The sequence below is a fragment of the Acanthisitta chloris genome, unplaced genomic scaffold, assembly GCF_000695815.1.
Source record: "Acanthisitta chloris isolate BGI_N310 unplaced genomic scaffold, ASM69581v1 scaffold6283, whole genome shotgun sequence".
In the NCBI taxonomy this organism is placed as follows: Eukaryota; Metazoa; Chordata; class Aves; order Passeriformes; family Acanthisittidae; genus Acanthisitta; species Acanthisitta chloris.
In genome coordinates, this window is record NW_008665480.1 from 190,715 (window position 1) to 214,816 (window position 24,102).

At 39.1% G+C, this 24,102-nt stretch overlaps 1 protein-coding gene across 1 annotated transcript in view; it reads right to left on the bottom strand.

Annotated features, from left to right (window-relative positions):
• Window positions 1-24,102, bottom strand: part of KCNH5 (potassium voltage-gated channel, subfamily H (eag-related), member 5) — a 140,632-nt gene that overhangs the window by 90,361 nt on the left and 26,169 nt on the right. Inside the window, exons 5-6 of the mRNA XM_009071777.1 lie at window positions 20,054-20,446; window positions 4,015-4,444 (exon numbers count right to left, since the gene is read on the bottom strand). Coding sequence (XP_009070025.1) covers window positions 4,015-4,444; window positions 20,054-20,446 — 823 coding nt within the window. The remainder of the gene's footprint in view (window positions 1-4,014; window positions 4,445-20,053; window positions 20,447-24,102) is intronic.

The following is a 24,102-nucleotide window of genomic DNA, read 5'->3' on the forward strand; positions in this document are numbered from 1 at the left end:
TTCTATCATTCAGCATGATGCCATATGGTGTGTAATGTCCCTTTGGCCAGTCTGGGTCAGCTGTCCCAGCTGTGTCCCCTCATGGCTTCTTGTGCCCCAAAGCCTCCTCACTGGCAGAGCATGAGAAGCTGCAAAGTCCTTGAATTAGTGTAAGCAGTGCTCAGCAACAACTAAAACATCAGTGTGTTATCAACAGTATTCTCATTCTAATCCAACACATGACACTGTACCTGTTACGAGGAAGAAAATTAACTCTATCCCAGTCTAAACCAGGACACTGGGAAGCTGGTCACCTTTCTCACAGTGGAAGCACAGGAAGAAGGCAATGAAAGTACACAAATTCTTGTCGTTCAAACATTCAAACTTGTTCCTTCAGAAAACCCCACCTCTCCTGAATTCTGCAAGCTGTTTCACCCTGCCATACTGCCACCTTCCCCAAAACGCCTTCTCCCTTTTACTGACTTTCTGCTCACTGAAGTTCTGGCTGTGCTGCATTGCAAGATAGCAATGGTGTACGAACCAAAAGTTTGTTTCTGTCTTCTTTCTTGATACATTCTTTTTTCTGTGAAAGGCACAAACTGAACCAGTTTTACATCTGCATCTATGGCTGTGCTGTAGAAGCCTAAAACCTGCCTGTGGACTGAGCTGGAGCAACATGCAGCAGCACAGTCTGAGGTTTTTTTGGAGGCTGTGAGCTGATAGAAGATAATGGAAGGTTTACAAGAAAGGTCCTTCTTGAATGATAAATGATTCCTGGTCCTTCCAAAGGATCTGACAGACCTACCTATTTGTTCTGCCCTGCAGAGAAGGGATGAAATGACCTAGATCAACACAAAAGGAGCTACAAAAATCAGATTCTCAATGCATATTCAGCAACTCTACACAGCAAATGCACAATACGTATTTAAACAATAACCCTTGTAAAAAACTTGTTCAGTTGTCATAGGATGTCTTATGTTGGCTATTTTTAGCTTTCCAAGTGTCAAGAAGCAACAGAAAAACTATTGCTGAACAGCACTGGACACAAGCGAGGCAGGAAGAAATCTGAAGTAAGCTCCACAAGATGAAGTTAAGTTATTCAAAGCTCTTTTTTCTGCAAGACAGGTGATGTATTTCAGTCTAAATATCCCACTCGATCTGTCCTCAGTGAACAACCAAGTGACAAACTGCCAATCAATCTGAAAAGCATCCCCATTCATCAGGGCTTCCTCCGCCACTGCCCCGCAATGAGCAATGCTTTATCAGCACCTACGGAATCTGAATTCAGCTATTTTTAACCAGTACACCATTTTTTTCAATCCTGCCCACCAGAAGGATTTGCAAATCCTCTTCAAATACTCCTCCCGGGTCCTGATAACTTTGCCAGCATGCAGAGGAAACTTGGGGCTTTCAGAACAAGTCGCTGCTGGCTGACAAGGCAGTGAAGATTTCCTTTCCTATCTGCAGTTCGCATGAGTAGGCAGCTGGGATTGTGAGGAATTGCTATCTCCAGTTCCAGTGCTAAGTTTAAGACATTTATTTGGCATAGTCTGTTAGAAAAGGCACTGCCAATACAAGCTATTGGTATTAGCAAACTTCTTCAGGAAGACTACTGGAAGTATTTCACAGCCTCTCTCTGCTTGTAACAGGAGTCTGTTCAGGACCAGAGTTGTTTTATTGATTGAACTGTAATTGAATTTTGCTGAATGTTGTACAGAGAAACTAAAACCAGCTTGGTTTAAAAACAACTTGAATAATTTTCAATTGGTAGTTACATCAGTTTTTGGAGTCAAATCTCCTCCCAAACTCACTGCCCCCTTTGACCATCTGAGAAATTGCATTTTCCATCAACTATTTGTTGTGCCTTCCTGTTTCATTTTGGAGTTCAGAGTGTCAGGCTTTCAGCAGCTGGCCCTGCAAACCATGTAAACCATGCCTATACAACCCTGCAGGTCTGATCTCTTTGCAGGAATATTCCAAGTATAAAGCCCATGACCAGTGCCTGTTTGGAACTCAGCTGATTTTCTAATCAGTACTCAGCCAATCAAGGAACTGCTTTGGATTTCAGGACCAGTCATCACTGCATGAATTGGAAATCTTCATTGATGTGTTTGCAAAAGATTCAACCATTTGATGATAACTGAGCATTTTTACACTTGCAAATAATCTGCAGAGAAGGTTTCTTCTGCCTATAGCCTTCCTGCATGCCACAATGCTCTTCACCCCACTCATAAGTCAAGCCACATTTATTTTGATGGCATTATTTTTATGCAATAAGCTACTTAATTGCCCTTTTGCTATGCTTCTTAAATTTTAAATTCTACTTTTGACTTTGCCCAAAAGCCTATAAACCTATTTGTGTCTTTCCAGCTACTAAGCTTACAGTTACCACTTACAAATTCGACATGGACATTTTGCAGGTAACACTTAGGAAAACTATTAAAATCTGCCAGTGGCACATATATAGGCTGTTGTAAATGTCAACTTTGATACTGCTACATGTATTCCCATCGTTAACTTGCGTTTCAGAGATGAAAAAGCACAAACACAATCCACCTAGAACAAATATCAAGCAGGTTACAATCTCCACTTCTTTTCACTTGCTGAGGCCATGGATGTATTTTGTTGGTTTTGCTATCATTAGTAGTAGTATTCATGATGTTTTTATAACTCTCACCCCACTCAAAGTCATTTGCCATTTAGTTCCTTCTGTAGGATCCTCCTCTGCAGGGCAACAGAAGTCCCCCCCCCAAAAATAACAAGGGAAGTAAATACTACAGTACATCTAAAATGTGCTATATCCACTTTATTCTCCAAGTCCTCATATTCTGTAAATGCCACAAAGCAGTTTCAACAAATCACCAGCACCTATAGGTTTTTGATGACCTATCTCAAGTAACTCTAGCTTGGGAATTTGCTTTTTATGGACTTAGAAATGTTTTGAAATACATCAACCCATCATGTGAAGATGGTGTTCAGCAGAAATTTCATTGCACCAAACTGCAAGAAGAGTTCTAAAACTGCAACCTCACTTTTTAAAAAGCATTTTAAAATCTCCAAACAAATGGCTTTAATCTTCTAAAGATCTAGCAAAAACAAAATTCCTTTTTATAGTTCACTATTTCTCTGAGATGAGCTCAAATTGTTGGCTGAGATAATTATGGGAGAGATTATGCAAATCTTATTATCAAAAGGTTTTGTTTGCTCTCTTGGTATGTAATTGCTTAGTGTTTGTATGGATCTCAGAAAATAGTAAGCATCAGAGAAATACCAAGAATTATTTATTTAACAGAAAAATAATTCTCCCAAATGACATTAACATTTTCAGTTGTCTTTACTGTATTTTGAAGATGTCTGTTAACCTCTAGAGCTGCTCAGTGATCTAACCTTGGCAGCACATGAAATGAGAAATGTGCTTTACCACTATTGATTTTAGACTATTTCAGCAGAGCTGCAAAACAGCAGGAGGCAGAGAAAAGGTGCAATATAGTGTCTTATCATTTCCTCACTTCTAGCTTTGCTGGTGACAAAGGTCACTACATTCAGGAGGTAATACCAGGACTTGTAACTCAAACCAGTGCCATAAAGTACACAATCGCTTTATGGAATCACTAAATGTTTCAAGAACTGGATAAAACCACATCAAACATTTCCAAGCTTGGGTAAGTTTGTAAGCAAAATTCAGTCAGACTACCTGAATTTGAATACTTGTAACTTTCAACTAAATTCTATCCAAGACCTTTCAAAGACAATAAAAGCCATCTTTAAAGTGTGAAAATGAGGCCCTGAACTCAAAATAAACTTGTCATTGGACACACTTATGTACACTCAGTCTCACGAACAATTTAAAAGCTACAGCAACTACACAATTTCAATTCCCATTTTCAACAATTCAAAGCTCATTTCATGATTATTTGCAGGTGCTTCAGATTTTTTAGGATGTCAAGAAAGCCTACAGCAAGTGTGTTATACAACCATCATACTACCCATAGAACTTCTCTCAGATTAAACACAATAAAATCAAACTTTACTTACAGCCAACCATCATCATGGCCACTGAAAATATCTTCTCTCCATCAGTGGTTGGTGCTATGTTTCCAAATCCTATCGTTGTAAGGCTTGTCATGGTAAAGTAGAGAGAGGATATGTACAAGGAGTCTTTACTGGGTCCTCCTTCCCACTGCCCTGAGCCAGTGGTGTTGTAGCGATATGGTGTCCCAATACTCAGGGCTAACTGGTAGAGCCAACTATCTGTTTTGATTGTATTAGTGAGTTCATCTATAACTTCATAGTCCCCAATGCTGTACCATATGCAGGCTAGCCAGTGGGCCACCAGTCCAAACACACACACCAACAGCACCAGTACAGCAGCACCATATTCCAGATAATGGTCCAACTTCCTGGCAACTCGACCAAGTCGTAGAAGACGCACCACTTTTAAGGAACTGAAGAGGCTACTGATCCCCTAGAAAAGAATAAAAATCATTATTTCATATGAAATATCCTGCTGGTTAGCACAGAAGGCTGTACAGCAATTCCTGCATCTGCTTTAAATCTTTCTGTATAATTTTTCATTCCTCAGATGACAGAACACAAGATCAAACCCTCCTCCCCCTGCAGTGCTTTTGTCCTCATCAGGCTAAATCAAGTTTGGCAGTCATTAGGTGGTTAAATTACTTTGTTCAAGCTCAGTCTTTCAAAGTAACAGAAAAGTTCTGTAGAATCCAAAGTGGGAAATGGCAAGTTTTTTACAAAAAGCAGCAATTCAATACTCTGCCAATTTGAAGTAAACAGGAGACTCTGCTTTGACCTCAAGAAGATCAAATGTGGTGGAAGAGCAGTCACAGATGGATCTATACCATCCAAGTGGAGTCTTCTTGAAGCTTCTCAGAGAACAGTATTCTATTGAATCCAGATTCAACAGAATTCAAGCAATAGCAAATCAAGATAGCTATTTTTGGCCAAAATGTGGGTCCACCTACTTCAACAGCCCTCAGTGTTAACAGATGCTCAAGAGAAACATCAGGAAGTAATCATAATGGGTAACTCAAAGAAATCTGCCTACTCTCATCCATCAGACAAGAGCTGAGTAACTTCCTCTAGTCCACAGTCTATTATCCTTCATCCCAGCTAAGACAATTCTGGATATTGTGTTATTTATGAGAAGTCTCACTGAGAGAACATGGAACTAACAACTGTGGGCACATCACCTTTCTGAATGAAAGCAATACAGACCACAAGGCACATGCCTTTCTGTATAGGGTTAATTTCCTTTCCAATCAACAGACATTGCAGATATTTTCCTAAATTGTGCAGTTAGGGTTTTTTTCAGACAAGATATATGAAGTACAAATAAATGGAAGTACAAATGTTGAGGGAATAAGAGCATAAGGACCATCAAAAAGTTAATAGAAACATCTGAAAGGGAACAAGAAATGTGCATGTCCTCCTCAATGCACAAATGGTTTGCAATGTATCTTAATAGAGTTTAGAGATGCAGAAAGAGGAAAAAAATATGTTCCTGATCTATTGCAATCCCATGATATACCTAACTTGTGCATTAAATTAATTAGTGGCTCAAAATAGAAGGTTTGTAAAGGAAGGTTTCTAATATAAAACATTCAGAAGCTGAAGACATTTAATTTAAAGTAGAAATTAAGACATAGAAAGCAATGAGGCAAACATTCCAAGTTACTGTGCCAAGATTAAATTGCCCTTTTCTATGCATCATTATCAAATCAGTCTAGTCAAAACACTGGCTAATTATATTATCAAACAAAAAGACTGGAGTTTCTGGAGTTTTCCACACTGGAAAAACATCCATGACTTTTGCACCTCTGTTTCTTCTTCTTTTGCACCTTCTTTTCATAACTAATGTTTGAAGGGTAACATACATCTGATATTTCTAGACGTAATCTGTTCAACAAAGTTCCTGTATGCTTTTCAAATCCTTTTGGAATTTGTTTCAGACCCCAAAATCCTTAATAAATTGAAGTACTGTATTTGCATGCAAGCTCTCATGATGACTAATACCACAGAGGGAAGTGGAATTTTCCCATTCTGATTTCTGTATTTTGCATTTACACAAGACAAAGATCTAGTTTATCAGACTTATTTGCATCTAAATGTACATCTACTTATTGGCTTTAGGATCTATGATTGTGAGGCACCCTGAGCAGCCAAATTCTCCAACAACCTGGGAAGTCCTTACAGTGTTCATGACACAATGGGCTGGGGCCAATGGACTGCTGAATGAGGGTCACACCTCACAGGAACAATATCTCCATTAAAAAAAAATTACAGAGTAGTTTAATAGCATATTTAATTAAATCATTCTGCAGTGTACTTCAGTGAATTAACCCTGATTTTGAAAGCTTACAATTTGCTGTGAAATCAGGACAAAAAAGCAGGCTGGGTTTTTTTTGTAGGACCAAATCCTGTTGTATAAGTCAAGCAGAGATGCATTATTTCTATTTGATTGAATGAATCACTGTTCATTACCAAGATTAAGGCTAGAGAAGGCATTTAGAGACCTGGAATCTAAACTTGGGAGTCCCCTTTTTTGCACCCTGTAGTTTGAGATCATACCAATAACACTTCCTGAACTGCACTTTCTACTGCACAAACCCAAATGGAGAGTCAGCCCTTGGTCAGGAGAGTTTACAATGTGATATTCCATCCCACATCCATATTACATCTTCCCTCTCCAAGTTAAGTGGACAGCTTAGCAGTTGTACAACTAACATAAAAATATAGCATTTATTTCAAAGCCTGGGAGAAAGTTTGTGATCTCTTTTTTTTCCCTAAGCACAGATAACAATCACACCTCTTATGTATAAAACAAAGAGAAATGTTTCATTGTAGCTGACTTTGAAATGTATTATTTCCTAAGAGTAATTCATTTAAGTAAGTTTCACTGCAAATCTTAAAGCCAGTTCAGCTTGACCCCTTATTTTAAGGCCAAAACATCAGAGATATATTTATTGAGCATACATATTTCATGTCTAATCTTGCAAGATATAAAGACAATATTGGAAGCTTTAAAAGCTTCTTCCATAAAGCACTACCTAGGAATGAGCAGCTCATCAAGTACTGAATGAGTATGTGACATATCTCACCAAGTACTGGGTTGGGTCAAGCTGGTACCTTAATACTTCAAAAACTGCTGATGGTAAATGCAAAATTGTTAATGTGCAAAGCTCTGCCTGACATTCAGCAACAATCTCTTTGGTGGACATTACATGAAAGACTAACTGCCTTGAATTAAGTATTAAAAAATTCAGTTTTCTAAACTCAACTGGTTGCCAGCTGCCTTTAATTTCATTTTTCTTTTAACTTCATTTATGCTCCATAATGAATCCTTTGGAAACTCTTCTACTACAGGATGAGCATCTGCTCTAAAGGAAGTAACCTCAGAACTCAAGGAACAGAGAGGTGATTAGAAATTTGGAATGGAGCATGTAATCCCATTTGGCACTAGCATCATGTAAATAGCACACATTTTTGATAGGGAAGATCTAACCTTCTGGGAGGAGCATTTGTGACTCTATTGCCATATTTAGTCAATTGGGCCAACTGCCTGTAACATCTGCTTGTCCGTGTTCTCTGACTGGAAATATCTCATTATGTTATGAACCATCCTATCCAGCCCCTTGCAGTTTTGACTAATGTATTTTATCATGTCCTAATCAGATGAGGACATTCAGCTTGCTCAGTGTCAATCATCTCAGCTGCAGAAATCTTTCAACTAAAAAACCACCTACACCAGAATCGCATTTTGTGTGTCAGGTTTGGAACCAAATTCCTGTTTGACACACATCACCAATTTAAGTATTGCACATGTGAGTCACAGGAGACTTTCCCAGGGACTTCTAAGGCCATTGGATCAGGAGAGGACGTGAGCAGGAGCTCTGAACCAGCCGTTTTTGTAACAACATTTCAATTTAGGAGACAGCCGAAGCCATCAGAAAGAAAGTAGACAATGTCAAATTTATCCCCAAAGTTTTGAGTAATGAATGTTTAACTTTGGAATTAAATTAGACATTCATGAATAAACAAGGATCAAGTTACTTGACACAGGCACCTTGCAAAGTCTGTGTTCTTGAATTCTCTGAATATACTAAGAAAGGAAATTCAGCTTGATAGCAGAGGCACAACTGATGACAGCACTCAGGATGACATGTGAGGGACCCCTCCTTCCTATTAAAATTACCTGAACCTTGCCATTTCCAGTCCTAGATGTTACCACGCTGTCAAACCTCAGCCTTCCAGAATGAAAGAAGTATCCAAGCTGTGTGCCTGCATCCAGATAAGTTTTCTGACCACAAGACTGAGAAAGATGTTTCCTGCAATTGCGATATAAGCTGTGGGAAGAGACCTCTGCACCTCCTGCGAGAACAGGGAGCAAAGTTCTCTTGCACTTAATGAATCCCTGATAAGCCAGGCAATACGAAGGATGAAGCTGTCAAAGTCATGTTATATTGGGGTCAAGAGCCAAACATGCAAGAGGATGAAGGAAACATTGTCACCAAAGGAAAATTAAGGTTAACAAGGGCAGGAAATCATTCGAGTCCAGATTGACTCTGCCAGAGGTGTTCTCCTGAACCAGGGAAGAGAGAGTGGAGTCTGCTCTACACTAAGGGAGCAGCAGAATAGCAAAGCTGCACATTTGTAAAATCCAAAAAAGATTTCATCAGCTGGTTACTTGCTAATCTAATAGGTCTTTTCTACAGTGGGAAATTATTGCATAAATGTTTTTAAAAAGTAAAATAAAACCAAAACCAGCCATTAGTTTCAGCCACCTAAATACCCAAAAAGTCTGCTTAAACCTCAGAATTAAATCCTAGTATGCTGAAATGGTAAATCATGCATAACTTTTTCTTTCTACTAGGGAACAATGTGCTTTTAACTCTAGGCACTTTTTCAATTAGATTTCACTCCATGATTTTTTATTTATTTGTTGTTAGCTGTGGGTACATACACAGCAGCAAAAAAAGAAAAAAGGAAGAAATATGCATTTTAAATGTGTTCTAAAACTGAAATCCTCTGAGCTTTGAAAACGGGGATCGGTACTGCATCATTTAACACAAAACACTGTCTCGGAAAAGGTCAGAGGAAAAAAAAATGAAAAACTCTTCACTGTGTTTTGATGTTCAGCACATTGTGGTTTTGAAGAATTTATGGAGTGGCCAAGAAGCAGAGCTGGGAGTCTTTCTATGAAATGTTGTAGGGCATGTTGCCATTGCAGTCAAAAGGTGACTGCAGCATGTACAGACCTTCTTCAGCTAGATTTAAGCTAATATGCTTAGAGGTGCTAGACACAAGCAATTACAGCAATATCCACTCAGCAAAACTGGCCATTAAAGGGATCAAATCCTCTGAGGAGTTTGCAGCCTCTGCTGAGCTCTGGAACCCCATGCAAGAGCAGAACAGTTTCATTTACGCTGATCCCAAGCACAGCAGCACACACTATGGCCACACCATGACCGAGCTCTAAACACCTTTCCGGGGTGGGATTCATCTCACACAATGCTGCAACCTGATGGCCAACTATCCTGGCCATGTGAATAGTCCAGCTTTCCTCCCTGGTGAGTGAAGAGTGGAGCATGACAGAAGAGTGATTCACCCAATCCACCTCAGACAGCCAGGGATGGGATGAATCACCTCCCGGAGCTGTGTCTCTCCCCTCCCACTGATACAAAGAAGCTGAAAGCTATCGTTTACACAGCTTATGGGAGGAGAAATTAAACCCATCCTTAGAAATCTGGATAGTCTGGATCCAGGCAGCATCCAAACCTGTATTATATTATTGCAGAGATAGATATTACGGAGCATTGCCTCACAATGTGAGGCTTAGCTATCTCGAGATGAGCTTGGAGAATAATGCTATTAATAACAGTAGGCTGAGATTTTCTGCAGATGCAATAGCATGTTTATTTCTTCTTTCAAAAGCCAATTACTTCACATAAAGTGATGCTACACTACCTTTACTTTGATAGGACTTTGGAGAAGTCCCCGTTGGCTTGAAGAAGGAATTGAATCAGTTCATTAAAAAATGAACAATCACAGAGTAAACTGGACTGGGGTTCTTGCTCTCAAAAGGGCAAGAGTTGGTAAATTATAAATTATAGTGTATTGAACTATTGACAGTAATAAGTGAAGGCAACTGGACTATGAGAGGTAGAAGAGTCAAACACCTGGCAGCAGAGGACACCTGGTACATCTTTACATCAGAAAGACCAAAAGGTTTTATCCAAAGGTTTCATCTCAAAGAAGGGCAAAAACTTGCAAAGCTGGGCTTCAGTTATAAATGTGTAAATAATCTCCCAGAGGAAGAAAACAGAAGCAGAACTAACAATATGTAAGATAAAAATATTCACCAACAGAAAACTACATCTTAGAGAGTAAAAAGAATAGGGATAAAGTGAGAATTTCTAAGTGTCAAGTTGAACTTCTCCTTGTGAAGAACATTAAAACAAATACCCAAAGATTCTTCACATGCAAAACTGGAAAAAAAAAGAACAACAAAAGTGATCAAGCTGCAATGAAGTAAAATAATACAGGCTTGGGCTAAAAATCAAACTAGTCATTAGTTTTAGTTTCCAAAGATGATGTTGATGTTTTCCAGAAAAGCTAATGCATCAAGAAGGAAGTAAACAGATACATTACCTGAACAAACGTTAAGGGAAAGAATCATTAGAAACTTTTACATTACCTGAACAAATGTTAAGGGAAAGAATCATTAGAAACTTTCAGATAAATCAAAATGCAATCAGTGGAGCAATAGGTTTGTTAAGCTTAGGCTGTGTGGGATCTATCCAAATTTTCCTGACAGCTTTCTCTGACAACACAGCCCATTTTCTAAATAAAAGAAATGCAATGTTTCGGTAACACGAGGTGGAATTATTAGGAAACAGAGAAAACAGGGACCACAACTGGGATTGAGGTGACTGAGGAACTTGTGGAAAGGATGGCAAAACAGAAACCACAAAAAGGAAGTCCAGCAAATCTCAGTGATTTTGCTGGTTTCTTAGTGAAGTAAGCAGAATTAGTATATGGCTACAAAACTGGCTGATGGCATGGATTTGGAACACACTGTCAGTAGAAAGTGTAACTGTGTGGGAATAAAGGAAAATGTGATAAAGCTTAACAATATAGAGTCTCAAGGCATCCATCCCAAGGCAAATTAACAAAAATTTCTACAAATATCTTTAACTGAAGATTACCAAGAGAAAGAAATATTTGGGGATGTGGGTTAATCCCACAGTGACTCAGAGCAATCAGTAGGCTGTACTCACAGAAGAGGTTAATCCAACTCCAGGACAGATCAGTTGAGTGTTTGCACCATCAAGAGAAAAAGCCAAACCCCAATTACAAAATGAAGATGAATTCTTTGCCTGGAGTAATATGTACAGCTCTGCCCTAAAGAGATGTATTTGAACTAAACTCCCTGCAGAGAGAGGCAGATGAAATGGCCAACAAAATGTTCATAAAATTTCATAAATGAAGTGTCTAGACAAGATCAGTTTGCTTAGATTAAGGAAAGAAAAAGAGATATTTTTATACAGGGGATGGGGGGGTGACTGTTCTTCCTAAGCACATTGAGGAGGCAAATATGAGGGAGGCAAAAGAAATATTTAACCAAGGAGGCTGGCACAGGGACAATTGCACAGACTGCAAATTAAGAAAGATTTGTTAGACACCATGAATAAAGGCGAATTTTGACCAGCTTATGGGATAAATGATACAATGAACCTGCTCACCAAAGCCAATGACTCAGTGATTCTAAAGGACCCTGTAAGTTTTACACTTATCATTTTTTTCTGCTTTTGTTTTTATTCTTTGAAAAAGGATACAGTCTCAAGGGGAAGATGCATCTCACCTCAGCCTAAACTAAACTGTGGAGGGGTCTGCATCTCACAGAACATTCAGATTTGGAAGGGACCCAAAAGGACCACTGAGTCCAACTCTTGGACTTGCACAAGACATCCCCAAGAATTACACCATGTGCCTGAGCCATCTGCACCATCACACTAGTGTCATTACAGTCAAGGGTGAGAAATAGACATTTTGGGGCAGGGTGACTTCTCAGACCTATTTTGGAGATGCATCTTCTAAGATGCCATGCCCCAAATATGCCTCTATCTCCTTGTGGCCTATGCCTGGCCCCGTGTTTAATCAGATGAATCCCATGCTTAGTACATTATAAAATACAGTCCAAATACTTTATTTAAAGAAGCATGGGCATAATTTTCATTATCTTTCCCTCACCAGAAATAATTACACACGTTAAAAAAAAACCATAAAATGACCCAAACAAATCACTTGGCTGATTAAAAAAAAAACCAAAAAATGACCCAAACAAATCACTTGGCTGATTCTGTATAGTCAAGGTCTAGTTCAGCATTTAGTATTGAAGCAGTGAAAAAGGCAGGATTTTTGTAAACCTTGGGCAATCTTCACCAAACAGTTGTTACATGATGGCACACAATGTAAAAGAAAACAAAGTGCCTACAGGGAATGACTGAAAGAGTGAGCCTTGCCAACAGGAGCAGGTGAGCCTGCAGGCACAGAACCAGAGAGTCCTATTCTGTGCAGTGCAGGAGGATGTATGGGCTGTTTGAAATGTAACTGGCAAATCATTCCCAAAAGAAATTTTTGAGCTTAGCTACTTAAATAGAGCTTAGCTCTAAAATCCCTGGTTAGCTCCTTAATGCTGCTTTAGTGGAGTTTAAGTTAAAATAAATCTTCCAATATGTATCAGAAACCTTCCTTTTTTGGTAAACAATTAACATAATAAAGTTGCATAGGTACAAATCAAAATGTGGGCATGAGAAAAAGAAAAAAGCAACATTTCTGATTTATCACCAATTTAAGAACAGAATTTAGGGTTGTAGTCAATTATGTAAGTACACACATGAATAAAGGCTCTGCTTCTGCTGCACAAAATATCTAGATCCTGGGCCCAGGTATAAGCAGAGCCCATTTAATACTTGACCCTGCACCCCTGGAAGCAATGAGAGTAGTGACTGCAGTGAGCACAAAATTGAGCCCTTACAGCAAAATGAAAGCCAGTAGGTTTTTCCATGAATTCTCTGAAAGTCTCTCTAAATTTATTGCTTGAGATTTATCTTTTTTTTTTCCAGGAGGATAGAGGAGTTTTACTCTTTTTTTTCCCCCCTAACACAAATGTCAATAAGCTGTAACATTATAAATAAACTTCTAGTGAACTGTTTATGGCACAACTATACAATGAAATACATTTCCAACAGTAAATAACTTAGGTTACAAAAAGAAAGGCAATTGAAAAATATTTCTTCGAGATTCAAGTTAAGTGGGATGTGGCATCTTGTACTATTTATTTGTTAGTGCATCATTGTGCCCTACCTGGGACAAAAGATATCATAAAATCTGATGATTTTCATTTACTTAAGGAAGGTAGATGGAGGGTGAAACGGGAGGGAGAGGAAGGTGTGTCACATTAGTTTCAACAGTTTCTGAGAGTGATATTGGACTTTGCTGACAGTTTAATGCCATCAAAAACTGCAAATTTCCTAGACCAATACAGGAATACTGGTCTAAGAAATTTGGAGAGTAACCTGAGCTGCAATGTCTCTACTAGCACTTCTGGAACTACACATATCCCTGACACCAAGGGGCAGATATAACACCAGTGCAGTCATGAGCAAAATAAAGACTCACATCAAGTTACAAGGCTGTCTCACTAACAAAACTTGGCTAATTCTGATATTAGCCATGCAGTTGGCTGCTCCAAGGCTGTACCTTGGCTCCATTTTGTGCAGAGCAATTGCCCTTCTCTAAGCCTGAGACTCTTTTCCTCCCATTGATGGCTGCACACAGCAATCTGTAATGTGGACTCCTGCTACTCCCATCAGCATTATTTCAGTGAGCATCTGACTGCATTATTTTATTTGCCTCATCTCCTTTGTAAGCCTTCTCCTCTTTTGTGAGCGAAGGGATCACACAGGCCTCAAAGCTTCCCTTCAAAGTACTCCACACACAATTTGCCCTGTTGGATTCTATCCGTTAATACAGCTCTGACTAAAGATTTGATTTAAATGGTTTGTACCCAACATCTGCTTCCCAGTAACATACACAATGCATTAAAAAGAAAAGAAAAAAAATGGAAAAACAAGACCACTGGGACATAAAATTACAGTTCAGTATGGCATAATCCACACCAGAGTGGTGCAGCATGAGGGAATCTCAACCATCTCGTGGGACAACCCTGCCTGCAACTCCTACCACCCCCATCATCAAATCCAGCTAAAGGCCTTCCTTTCACAAGTTGCTCCTCACATCATGAAGATATTCATGCATCTCCACAGGGGAACCTGCAGAAATATCCCAGACCTTCTATAGCATTAAAATAGCTGATTGATTAAAAAAAAATTAAATTAAAGTAGGTTAATTAAACAGTGGTAGAACATTAATAAAAACTTAGCTTGAATGAAAACAAAAATCAAATTTTAAAAAATGAATACAAAATAAAAGCGAAATAAAAAACCTCTCAGCAAAAGAGAAGTGATGCAATTCTGCCAGTGAGTGCAACAGGGGTGATAGGGGTGGACAAGTGACAGGGGTGAATATGGTTGACAATACATATAATATATGTCTACAGTGCATACAATTATATTCAGTTACCATAGCCAGGCCCCTGCTTTATTATATCGTGGTTTGTCACACACTCCAGCAAAATGACAGTATTCTTCATATTTAATTGCCTTCCAACTGCATAACAAAGGGGGAAATGCCAGGTCCCAGGCTTAGTGCCTCTGTGGTTATGTTGCTAGGAGTTTTTGTCATAGTTTAACACTTGGCTGCAGCTGGGATTTAGTTCTGGGAATTATTTTCTCCATGCCAGCCACCTAGATTTAAAAAGGCAGCTAGACATAGGCTATTTCAGAGGTAAAGCCACATTCTTGAAACACACCAATTTTTTTCTCCTTGCATCTGCCACTCAGACTGGGGCACATAAACCTTTCTTCACCTATCTTCCAAAAAGGGAATGTTTGCAGTAAAGCACTGCAGGTGTGAATAGCTACACTAGCTGGATCAGCTTTTATTTGCTTTCAATTTACAGACTTTGCTATTCTAGTTGCTATTAATTGCAGTGATACAAAGAAGTCTCTGCCACCACTGAAATAGATTGATAATAGTAATTAAAAGAAAATTACAATTACAAGAAGTCCAGGCCTTAATATGCCCTGCACAGATCAGTAAATTTTAAAGGCCACTGGGTCATGTAGTCTTACATTATTAAACAACAGGCAGAGAACTTTGGGGTTGGCCCATTTTAGTTTCTATGCCTTCACTTTCAGCCATCAGCTCACAAAGAGTGTTTTGCAGAAAGGATGATCTTTTATACAAATCATTTGAAAACCATCTGTTTGGCTATCTGTATCTACCACCATGACTTCTCATCCCATTCTTTGTAGCATGTGATATGTCATTTTAGGACCATGTCTCTGGCACAGATGAGATCAAGCTTTTTGTTTTAAATGTTTTGTTTCATGACAAACTCATAAATTCATTAATCTCAGTAAAATTTCCCACTGAAGAGAACAAAATGCTATTTTTCCAAATAGTAGAAGTGACTTTTTCAGTTGAATTTAACACTTAATTCATGGAAGCATTTTCCTTTGGCCAAAAGCTTGTCCTTCTGTCTAGTTTTGGGAATATTTACTTGATATGCTTCTTTACAGATGCTCAAAGGCAGCACCCAGCAGCACTGTAGCAGAATGTATGTACCTGAGAGTGGGTACCTGAGGTCCTTCCAGCTCCAGGTACTCTCCAAATTGCATGACTCCATGTGAGGCCAAGAGCCAAACACCTGAAAAACATCCTGGTTTCCCTGGGATGCAAATCAATGCATTTCACCCCCAAGGGAGTTGTAGCATGGTTTGACCATATCTGATCAGCATCCTCAGGCACACTGTAAACCCATTTGCTGACAATTTCTGCACAATGTGATTCTGACAATTGTGATTTGTATGGAATAAATAGTTAGCCACACTATAAACAACCTTTTGGTAGCACAGACTGACAGAGGCCAGATATTTATCTCTCTAGTAGGCAGAACACATATAAAGGCTAAGTCTCAAGATAACATCATTCTCTAGCTTCAAAGGCAGGGAGCAATGAGTTTAGAAATGTAAGCGACAGTGTGTACACCAATGGAAGAGTTGTTACACACAGCTCAGTACTCAGGGAAAAAATCTGAATCACTACAAGCAACATAACTTCAAGACAAAAATCAAACTTTCAGTCGCTACATACTTCACAGACTAATACTAACAGGAACTGCATGGGACCAAAATCTTTGAATCCAAACATCATGTCCCCCATTGCTCCAAAGATTTGTGTCCTCTTTTTTTTTCTTTAATGTGAGAAAAGAAACAGACAAACACTTGGACTAAATCTGAAGTTTCAGAGAACTCTTTTACTTAAAAAAACAAAACAAAACAAAACAAAACAAACAAATCCACCAACCAAACAAAAGAAAATCACAAAAATAACAAACAAAAACCAGCCTAGTTTCAGAGACTCTGAGCACACATCCTCCATTCTGTTTCATACCTTGAGAACTGGCTGGATTCCTCAGGATGCCTTATAGGGTCCCCTCTCATACTTCTATAACACTACTATATATAAAAGGTTTTCTGTATGGCTTTGGTTTAGCCAGAATGTATTTCAGTGCAAGTAATGCACCCCAATTAGAAAAGATGTCATGCATTTTTCTGATTTCTAGGACTATCATCCTACCAATTTTCCTAAATAAAGTAAGTATCCCACTAAGGATCCAACTGTCCTCTCTCAGCTCATTTTTCTCCAGCGTATTTAATCTTGTTTTCCTACCCTTTCAATACCATTTAACCACCTAATTCCTCACCCATCACATCAACTTAGATCACTCTATGCTATGCAAGGTATCTTACCTTTCCCCCTCCTTGTCACACATCCCAGTCCCCCTGAGCCAGCTCTCACAGCCTTGCTCTGTAACTCCAGGCATGGAAACCTACACCTCTAATTCTGCCTCAAAACATCTTAATCCCCACCAGTTCTCAATTTGTGTGCCATAATCCTTTCCACCAAATCCTTCTACCTAGGCTCTGCATCCACTCAACAACAAAATAACTTGGAATTACAGTCATGTTTGCCTCAGGTGAGAATTTCACAAGACTCCAGCCTTGACCTAATATTGTCCATGATGGAAATTACACTGTTCCTACTCTAGCCAAGACTGGCTGCATTTGAAGAACTACAACCCTCAGTAAGAGAACACACATTTCCTTTTTTCAAACTCATTTTTTTTAATCTTTCAATTTATGTCCTTGATTTTGGCATTATAAATAGCATTTAAGATGCTTAAGTCATCTTAATCCACTTCAAGCATCTGTATCACATAGAGCAGTTTATATCTACAATGGAGAGACACAAACCCAAACTTCCTTGGCCATATCCTTCTTTATGATAGAGATCTGACCATAGGATAAAGAAGCCTCTGCAATGGTATTCCCACTTTTTATCTAGTCATTTCACAACTAGCAAAACAGCATTTGATGCTTTATGTGGAATAATGAGGGATGGAGGTGGGACACATCAGCAAAATTTGGAAATTCACCTTTCACTCAACTAGATTTTAGAGCTATTCACTCTGATTTGGGTCCATCCCTCACCACCATACCAAGCACTCAAAGAGCACCAGGACCTGCCTCAAGGGTCTTTACTGCTAAGCTCTGATTTTATGTAACTTTATCTGGAATTCCACAATCACCAACTTTAATGCTACAAATGCTCTTATCCAACACACAGGACCAAGATACAGAGCCAAACCTACCAGAATCAAGAGCTAAAAGAACTCTTCTCGCCCCTGCTTCCCTTAAGAAGGAAACACCTATCTTCTAATGAAAACACTCCTTTTAATCAGAGTATCTTTTCCAAATTAAGATTATCAATTTACTTATTCTTCATCTCTGCACAATGTTTGAACACACTGCTGCTCGGGGGGGCAAACAGTTAAATCCCAGACAAGAAGTACCAGTTCAAGTAAGTGTTAAAAACCAAAGACAAAGAGCATTAATAACTACAACCACCCAGAACACACTGATCAGCACAAAAGACTTGTATGTCACAAATGAAGACATATCACACACAAAAATTAAAGTGAAAAATCTCCCCTAGAAGACAGAGAAAAGGGAAAATGCAGACCCAAGGAGGAAAGACTGACTGTTTACATACCTGGTTTCAAAATCACATCAATTCTTTTCAGGCACTAGGGAAAACTGGAGTTGGAGGGGTTTGAAATCAAGTACACAAGCAGTTATAAGACAATGTCTGCTGGAGGATCCAGCGCCTTAACACACCATTTCATGACAAGGAAATGTTGCTGTTGGTTCTCTTATTAAAAAGGTGTTAATGTTTCATTTGTTTGAAGGCAAATGAAAGCATCTGTAGGGTCACTGGAGTTCATGATGCCCTGTTATTGTAATTACATTTGGCTAAATTTTCCACTTTAGGTGTGTCTCTGTTACAATGCACTTTGTCAAGATTCTCTTCCCTGTCACAAATATTGCAGATGGTTGATTTCCCACCTATATGTTAGAGACAGAGACTAAGCTCATTGTGTAAATCTGTACTGCTTGGGCACTGAAATTTTCTCTTTGTTTTACATATTAAAGCACAAAACTCAGGAGATAATGCTGCATTCTTATAAAAATCAGATTCCCCTGATTCTGAGATTGGTTATCTTAAAAAGCTGTATTATTTACAACACTCAGGAGATAATGCTGCATTATTATAAAAATCAGGTTCCCCTGATTCTGAGATTGATTATCTTAAAAAGCTGTATTATTTACAACCTTGATAATACCACCTTCTTACACAGCCTGACTCTACAACCTGCTTTCAGATGGGCAGCCCTCATATGATCTTGAATTTAAGCTGCAAGTATTATCACTTCTGTCATATTTGCTATAAATAAAATGCAACGATGTCAAAAGATGGTACTCAGCACTGAGATAGGGATGGAATTTTATAGGAGCTCTACGAAATTTTCAGCAAAGCCTGCATTAAAAAATAAGGATGTTGATTTTATATAGTGAGGATATACAAGTGCAGAATTTGAGAATTAAAAAAAACAAACAAACCACTCAACGGTGTTCTAGGAAAAAACTCCTAAAATGTCAAAATATGAACAGAGGTTTTTTCATCTGTTTATGGCCCTAAAGATAAAAGGCTCTAGAGAAAAATTAGAACAAGTCCTAATGCCATTATAGTTGCATTTTAATAATGAATTTCTCTACACTGACTCGTGCATGCATTATTTGTCATAGTTATTGCTTGTTTTCTCTATTAGCTTAGGCTGCAAGCTGGATTTCATAAATGTTAACACATTTAGCAGTTAAAAACCTTTAATTCAGCATCCATTTAAGATATTTATGCTTTCTCTCCTTAAACAGTTTCTAAAATTCCAGCAGTAGCTGAAGAACTGTTTAAAAAATCCAAATCAGACATTAGAAATTACATCACAAAAAAAAAAAAATTACAGTCCGATTCAGAACGTAATCCTAGAGAACCATTTAAAAAATGCTCAGAGTCATTCTCTACTTTTCTATAAGTCAGTGGTAAATTTGCCACCGGCTTCAGCCAGAGCAGATACAGAATTGTTGTTATTTGCATCAAGCCCTGCCTGGATTAGGTCTGCACAAAGGCAAACACTGGGTGTGAGCTGAAAAGGGAGGCTATGACAGGGCACATCCCAACTGGTCCAGCCCATTTAGATATGGACTTGCATCAATGTTTTTGGATGACCACCAAGCAAGTCTAAACCCCACATCATTGAGGTAAACATCCACACATGGTACTGAAATCAGAAGACACATCTTCTCCCACACAGGAATATCTTACAGGTAAAGCCCAAAAGATTAAGGCCATCCCCATGTATTTGCACAGAGCTTGAGTTGCTTCTCATTGCTTCCAGATGCCTGGGAACAGGCTTCTAAATTAATCCCTAATTAAAATAATCCTCTTGAGACAAACTGCAATCACTTACCTCATCCACATTCTCAAAGGCATTGATGATGTCATATGGTAAACAGGACAGAAGATCAATCACAAACCATGTTTTCAGGTAGTTCATCCGTATGAGTTTGGGATCAGATATGACCTCTCCGCCAGGACCAACAAAGGTTGTATGAAAGTTCAAAACAATGTCGACCAGAAATATAACGTCCACCACACTGTCCAGCACGAGCCAGGCAATGTTGTTTTGTTTTGTCTTGAAGGACACATTATATGGAACCATAATTGCTGTGTAGAAGGTTAGGATTAAGATGACCCAGTCCCAGGTGGTCTTAAAAGCACAGTAGTGTAGTATAATGTGTGGTGGAGTCTTTGGAGCTTCTTGCTTGTACTGAGGAAGAATATCAGATCCCAGCTGGAGAACCTGTAAAAGACAGAGAAATAAATGCTGCTGTTTTCAATGAATATGATCCAATAAAGGGTCTTACGGATTTCTGTAAGGAGCAGCACAAAGACGGGACTGTGTTTGTTGGACACTGCAAGTCAACCCACAGTTTCTAAATTATCTTATTGATTTAGAGTGTGTGGAGGCAGCAATCACTTGGTGTATGGGGTGCAGCACAGCACTAAGGATATTCCTGCAAAAAGGGAGGTCTTTTCCAATGGACTGAGGGGAAACCATGCCAACAGCAAGGGAAGAGGGGCTTCATAAACAGGCTGTGGGTACTGCCACATCAGCTTACGCTCTGCAGTTATGAATATAGAATCACAGAATGGTTTATGTTGGAAGGGACCTTAAAGATGATCTAGTTCCAACCCTCTTGCTGTGTGCAGGGCACCTTCCACTAGACTAGGTTGCTCCAAGCGCCATCCAACCAGCTCTTGAACACTTTCAGAGATGGGGCACCTACAACTTCTCTAGGCAACCTGTGCCAGTGCCTCACCACCCTCACAGTAAACAATTGCTTCTTAATATGCAACATAAACATCAGCATTCATATTTGGAAGTGTTACAAGACTAATCCTTTGTGCATGACCTCTTTTTTAAACCACTGTTGAGCCAGAGCAACACCCTATCAAAGGTGAACCAGTCTCCAGCCGTGCTGGCTGACCTCCTAAAATGAAGCATTGTGTGCACAACTTCTGTACTAACACCCTGGAAATAACATGCTTCCTTCCAATTTTCTTCAAAAAAAGTTGTTGCTCTTACAAGCTCAATATCACTAGTGGGTTCTCTTTTAGTTCCTTTAATTACTTCTCATTTTTTTGCATCTAAGTATAATCTCCTGCATGCTCACAGTTGTAAAATGTGGAATGGGAAACACTGCAAAGGAACCAAGCCAAATTCACTTAAGACATTCCTCCCAACTAATCTAATTACCTCTTATCTCAGTCCAACACAAGAAACAAAAGCACAAAGAATGCACACGTGGCAATATATTGCCCTGACAACTGAAAGATCCATGGGTATTTTGAAACTAATAACACCTTTTACATTTGGGGATCTCAAGTCTGTATGGGATAAAATAAACATTAACAGCAATTTTAAAACTCATTTCAGCCCTACACCTGTCCCATATTGGAGCAGATGCACCATGTTTCCAGGGACAGATGGATGGCAAACAGCAGTCTCACATGTGTAAAACTGATCAAACACAGGATTCTTCCTCGATGAAGAGGAGTAAACAACTCTGAATAAACTGCACAACAGCTAACAATATGAATTCAAGCACCACAAATTCTTTGTTAATTCTTGCAGTCTTGTTTTTAAGATGCAAAAGTTTTTATTGAGATCAGACAGTAACAGTCTGGCTCTGATGAAAATCTGTTCTTTAGAAATCACCAAGGGATACCAATAGCAACCTCTTTCATTCTGTGCTGGGGGATGTGGCTTCCCAACATGTCTAATCTGAGCCAATGTCAGGCTGAAAGGATGCAAACCTGCTTCTGCCTACCTGTTCCCACCCTCCCTAGCATCATATTTAGCAATCACCACCTGTAAGGAAAATCAGTTAAACTGATATAACAAAAAGCTCACTTATTACATTTGTTAGCCTTTTGTTTTCTACAGTCAGTTGAATTATATAAATTTACCCCATGGCCAGAAAAGCACTAAACCCACTACCCAGGCAGCAGTGAGAGTGCAGCAGAGACCTCCAGGAGCCTATGGCTGCTCCCTTAGCCAACAGCCTTGTATCACACCAGCCCTGGTGTAACATAAATCTGTGTGTTGAGCTCCAGCTCAAGAGCAATGCACACAGAGCAGTGTGGTTCCAATGGCACTTGTTCGAGACCCTCACAGACACCAAACCCCTGGTGAGACCCACAAAAATATCAAACTCTAGGTGTCCCCTCACCAGTGACCTGGACAGACTAACAGCACTTCTATGCTCCTATAATCACCCAACAGGCAAAGTTCAGCTGGCCATTGAGGCACACTGAACTTGCTGGTGTATCCATGTTTTCTTCACTGGAATTAAAGCAATGATTGATACAGTCATTTTATTTCACAGCAACCTTTGTGAAAACCCATAAAACTTCTTTCAAAGCCAAAATTTTCCCCTGCACTGACACCATTTTGGCTTTGCCTCATAATCTGGTTGTTATCTCCAGTTATCTCTTTGGACTCATCAGTGTTCAATGCTTTGATGATATATCAGCACTGGGACTTCTTTCCTTGGTTTCTCCAGACCTATTTGTTCCCTGCTTTGTTCACTGGGGCAGGAGCTGGAAAGATCCTCACTATAGCTCAAATAATAAGCTACTTAGGGCTCAAGCTGAATGCGATTAACATATGCCTGATAGTTCCTTGTGCCTCTGGTGGTGGAGTGCTTAGGAGTTCCCATGATACTGCAAAAGCATAATTATTATTCTTAACATAATATCATGCTGAGTTTGACATGGTGAGTGGGTGGCAAGTGGCTGTGGAGACCACTGAACTATAATGATTATTACTTTCATGCTGCATGAATTTTTAATTTTAAATCACTAAAGAATACACAATATCTTGTTAGTCAGCTGCATTCACCATAGGCTCTCTGAATTATTTTTGTGTAAGGCTAATGAAAATGGTTGACAGCTGTGAAGCCTGATAAAGGTGAACAGTACATTCTGCAAGGGATAAGCTGTGATGATAATACTTGAAAACGAGGCCTCACTGCAATAGTGAAACTCCACTTGGTCTGTATTCCTTACAGCAGTTTGCCTACAAATACTTGTAAGACAGGAGATTGCACACTCTTCAAGCAAGTATTCCTGAGTACAACCTTATCCTACCTATTCCTGAGCACACCTACTCCCTTACCTGAGTTTTTCCTGCTGCAATGTAATGCCATTACTTGTTCCCTCACTACAGTGGCCCTGGTGAACAATTTCCTCCCTCATTCTATGCAGCTGCTTTAGACTCTTTTGAATAATGTTATCATATCTTCTCCAGTCTTCCCTTCTCTATACTAAACCAAAAATGGCTATAACTGGATTTACAGAACACTGAAACATCATGAATTAGAAAAACAAGTGGTGTAATTCAGCATTTATCCAAGGTATTGGTATGGGATCATTCAAGGGAAAACACTGCCAGCAACTGAAAACTGTGGGTTTCCATTCTGATTTTAATTTGCATTTTTATTATCAAAGTCCACAAAAACCAGAAAGGGAATGAAAAAAAAACCCCAAACATTTAAATCAACACCAGTTCTTAGCATCAAACCAAGGACAAGCTCTCTGACACAAGTTGGCTAGGGCTGTCATTTTCAGTAGCCCATATATTTTGACTGTATATTTTTGAACCATTTATTTTTCACTACCAACGGACATGAAGATGAAAACAGTACCTCTGTTTCATCAGTTAACCTGAAGGCATTCACTTGTTGCACCATCTGCACTGTTAAGGAGATGTTTGCAACCTGCCAAAGAGTTCATTTCATCAGTTCTGAAGACAAAAATGATGAGCAAAAATACTGCAGGAATAACTTTGCTAGAAAGTCAAGATTAGGGTATATATGTAGTCCATGTGCCTGTACAACCCCAGGGACCCAGACAGTGATCCTTCCAAAGAGGTTTCTCAAACAATCCCATTTC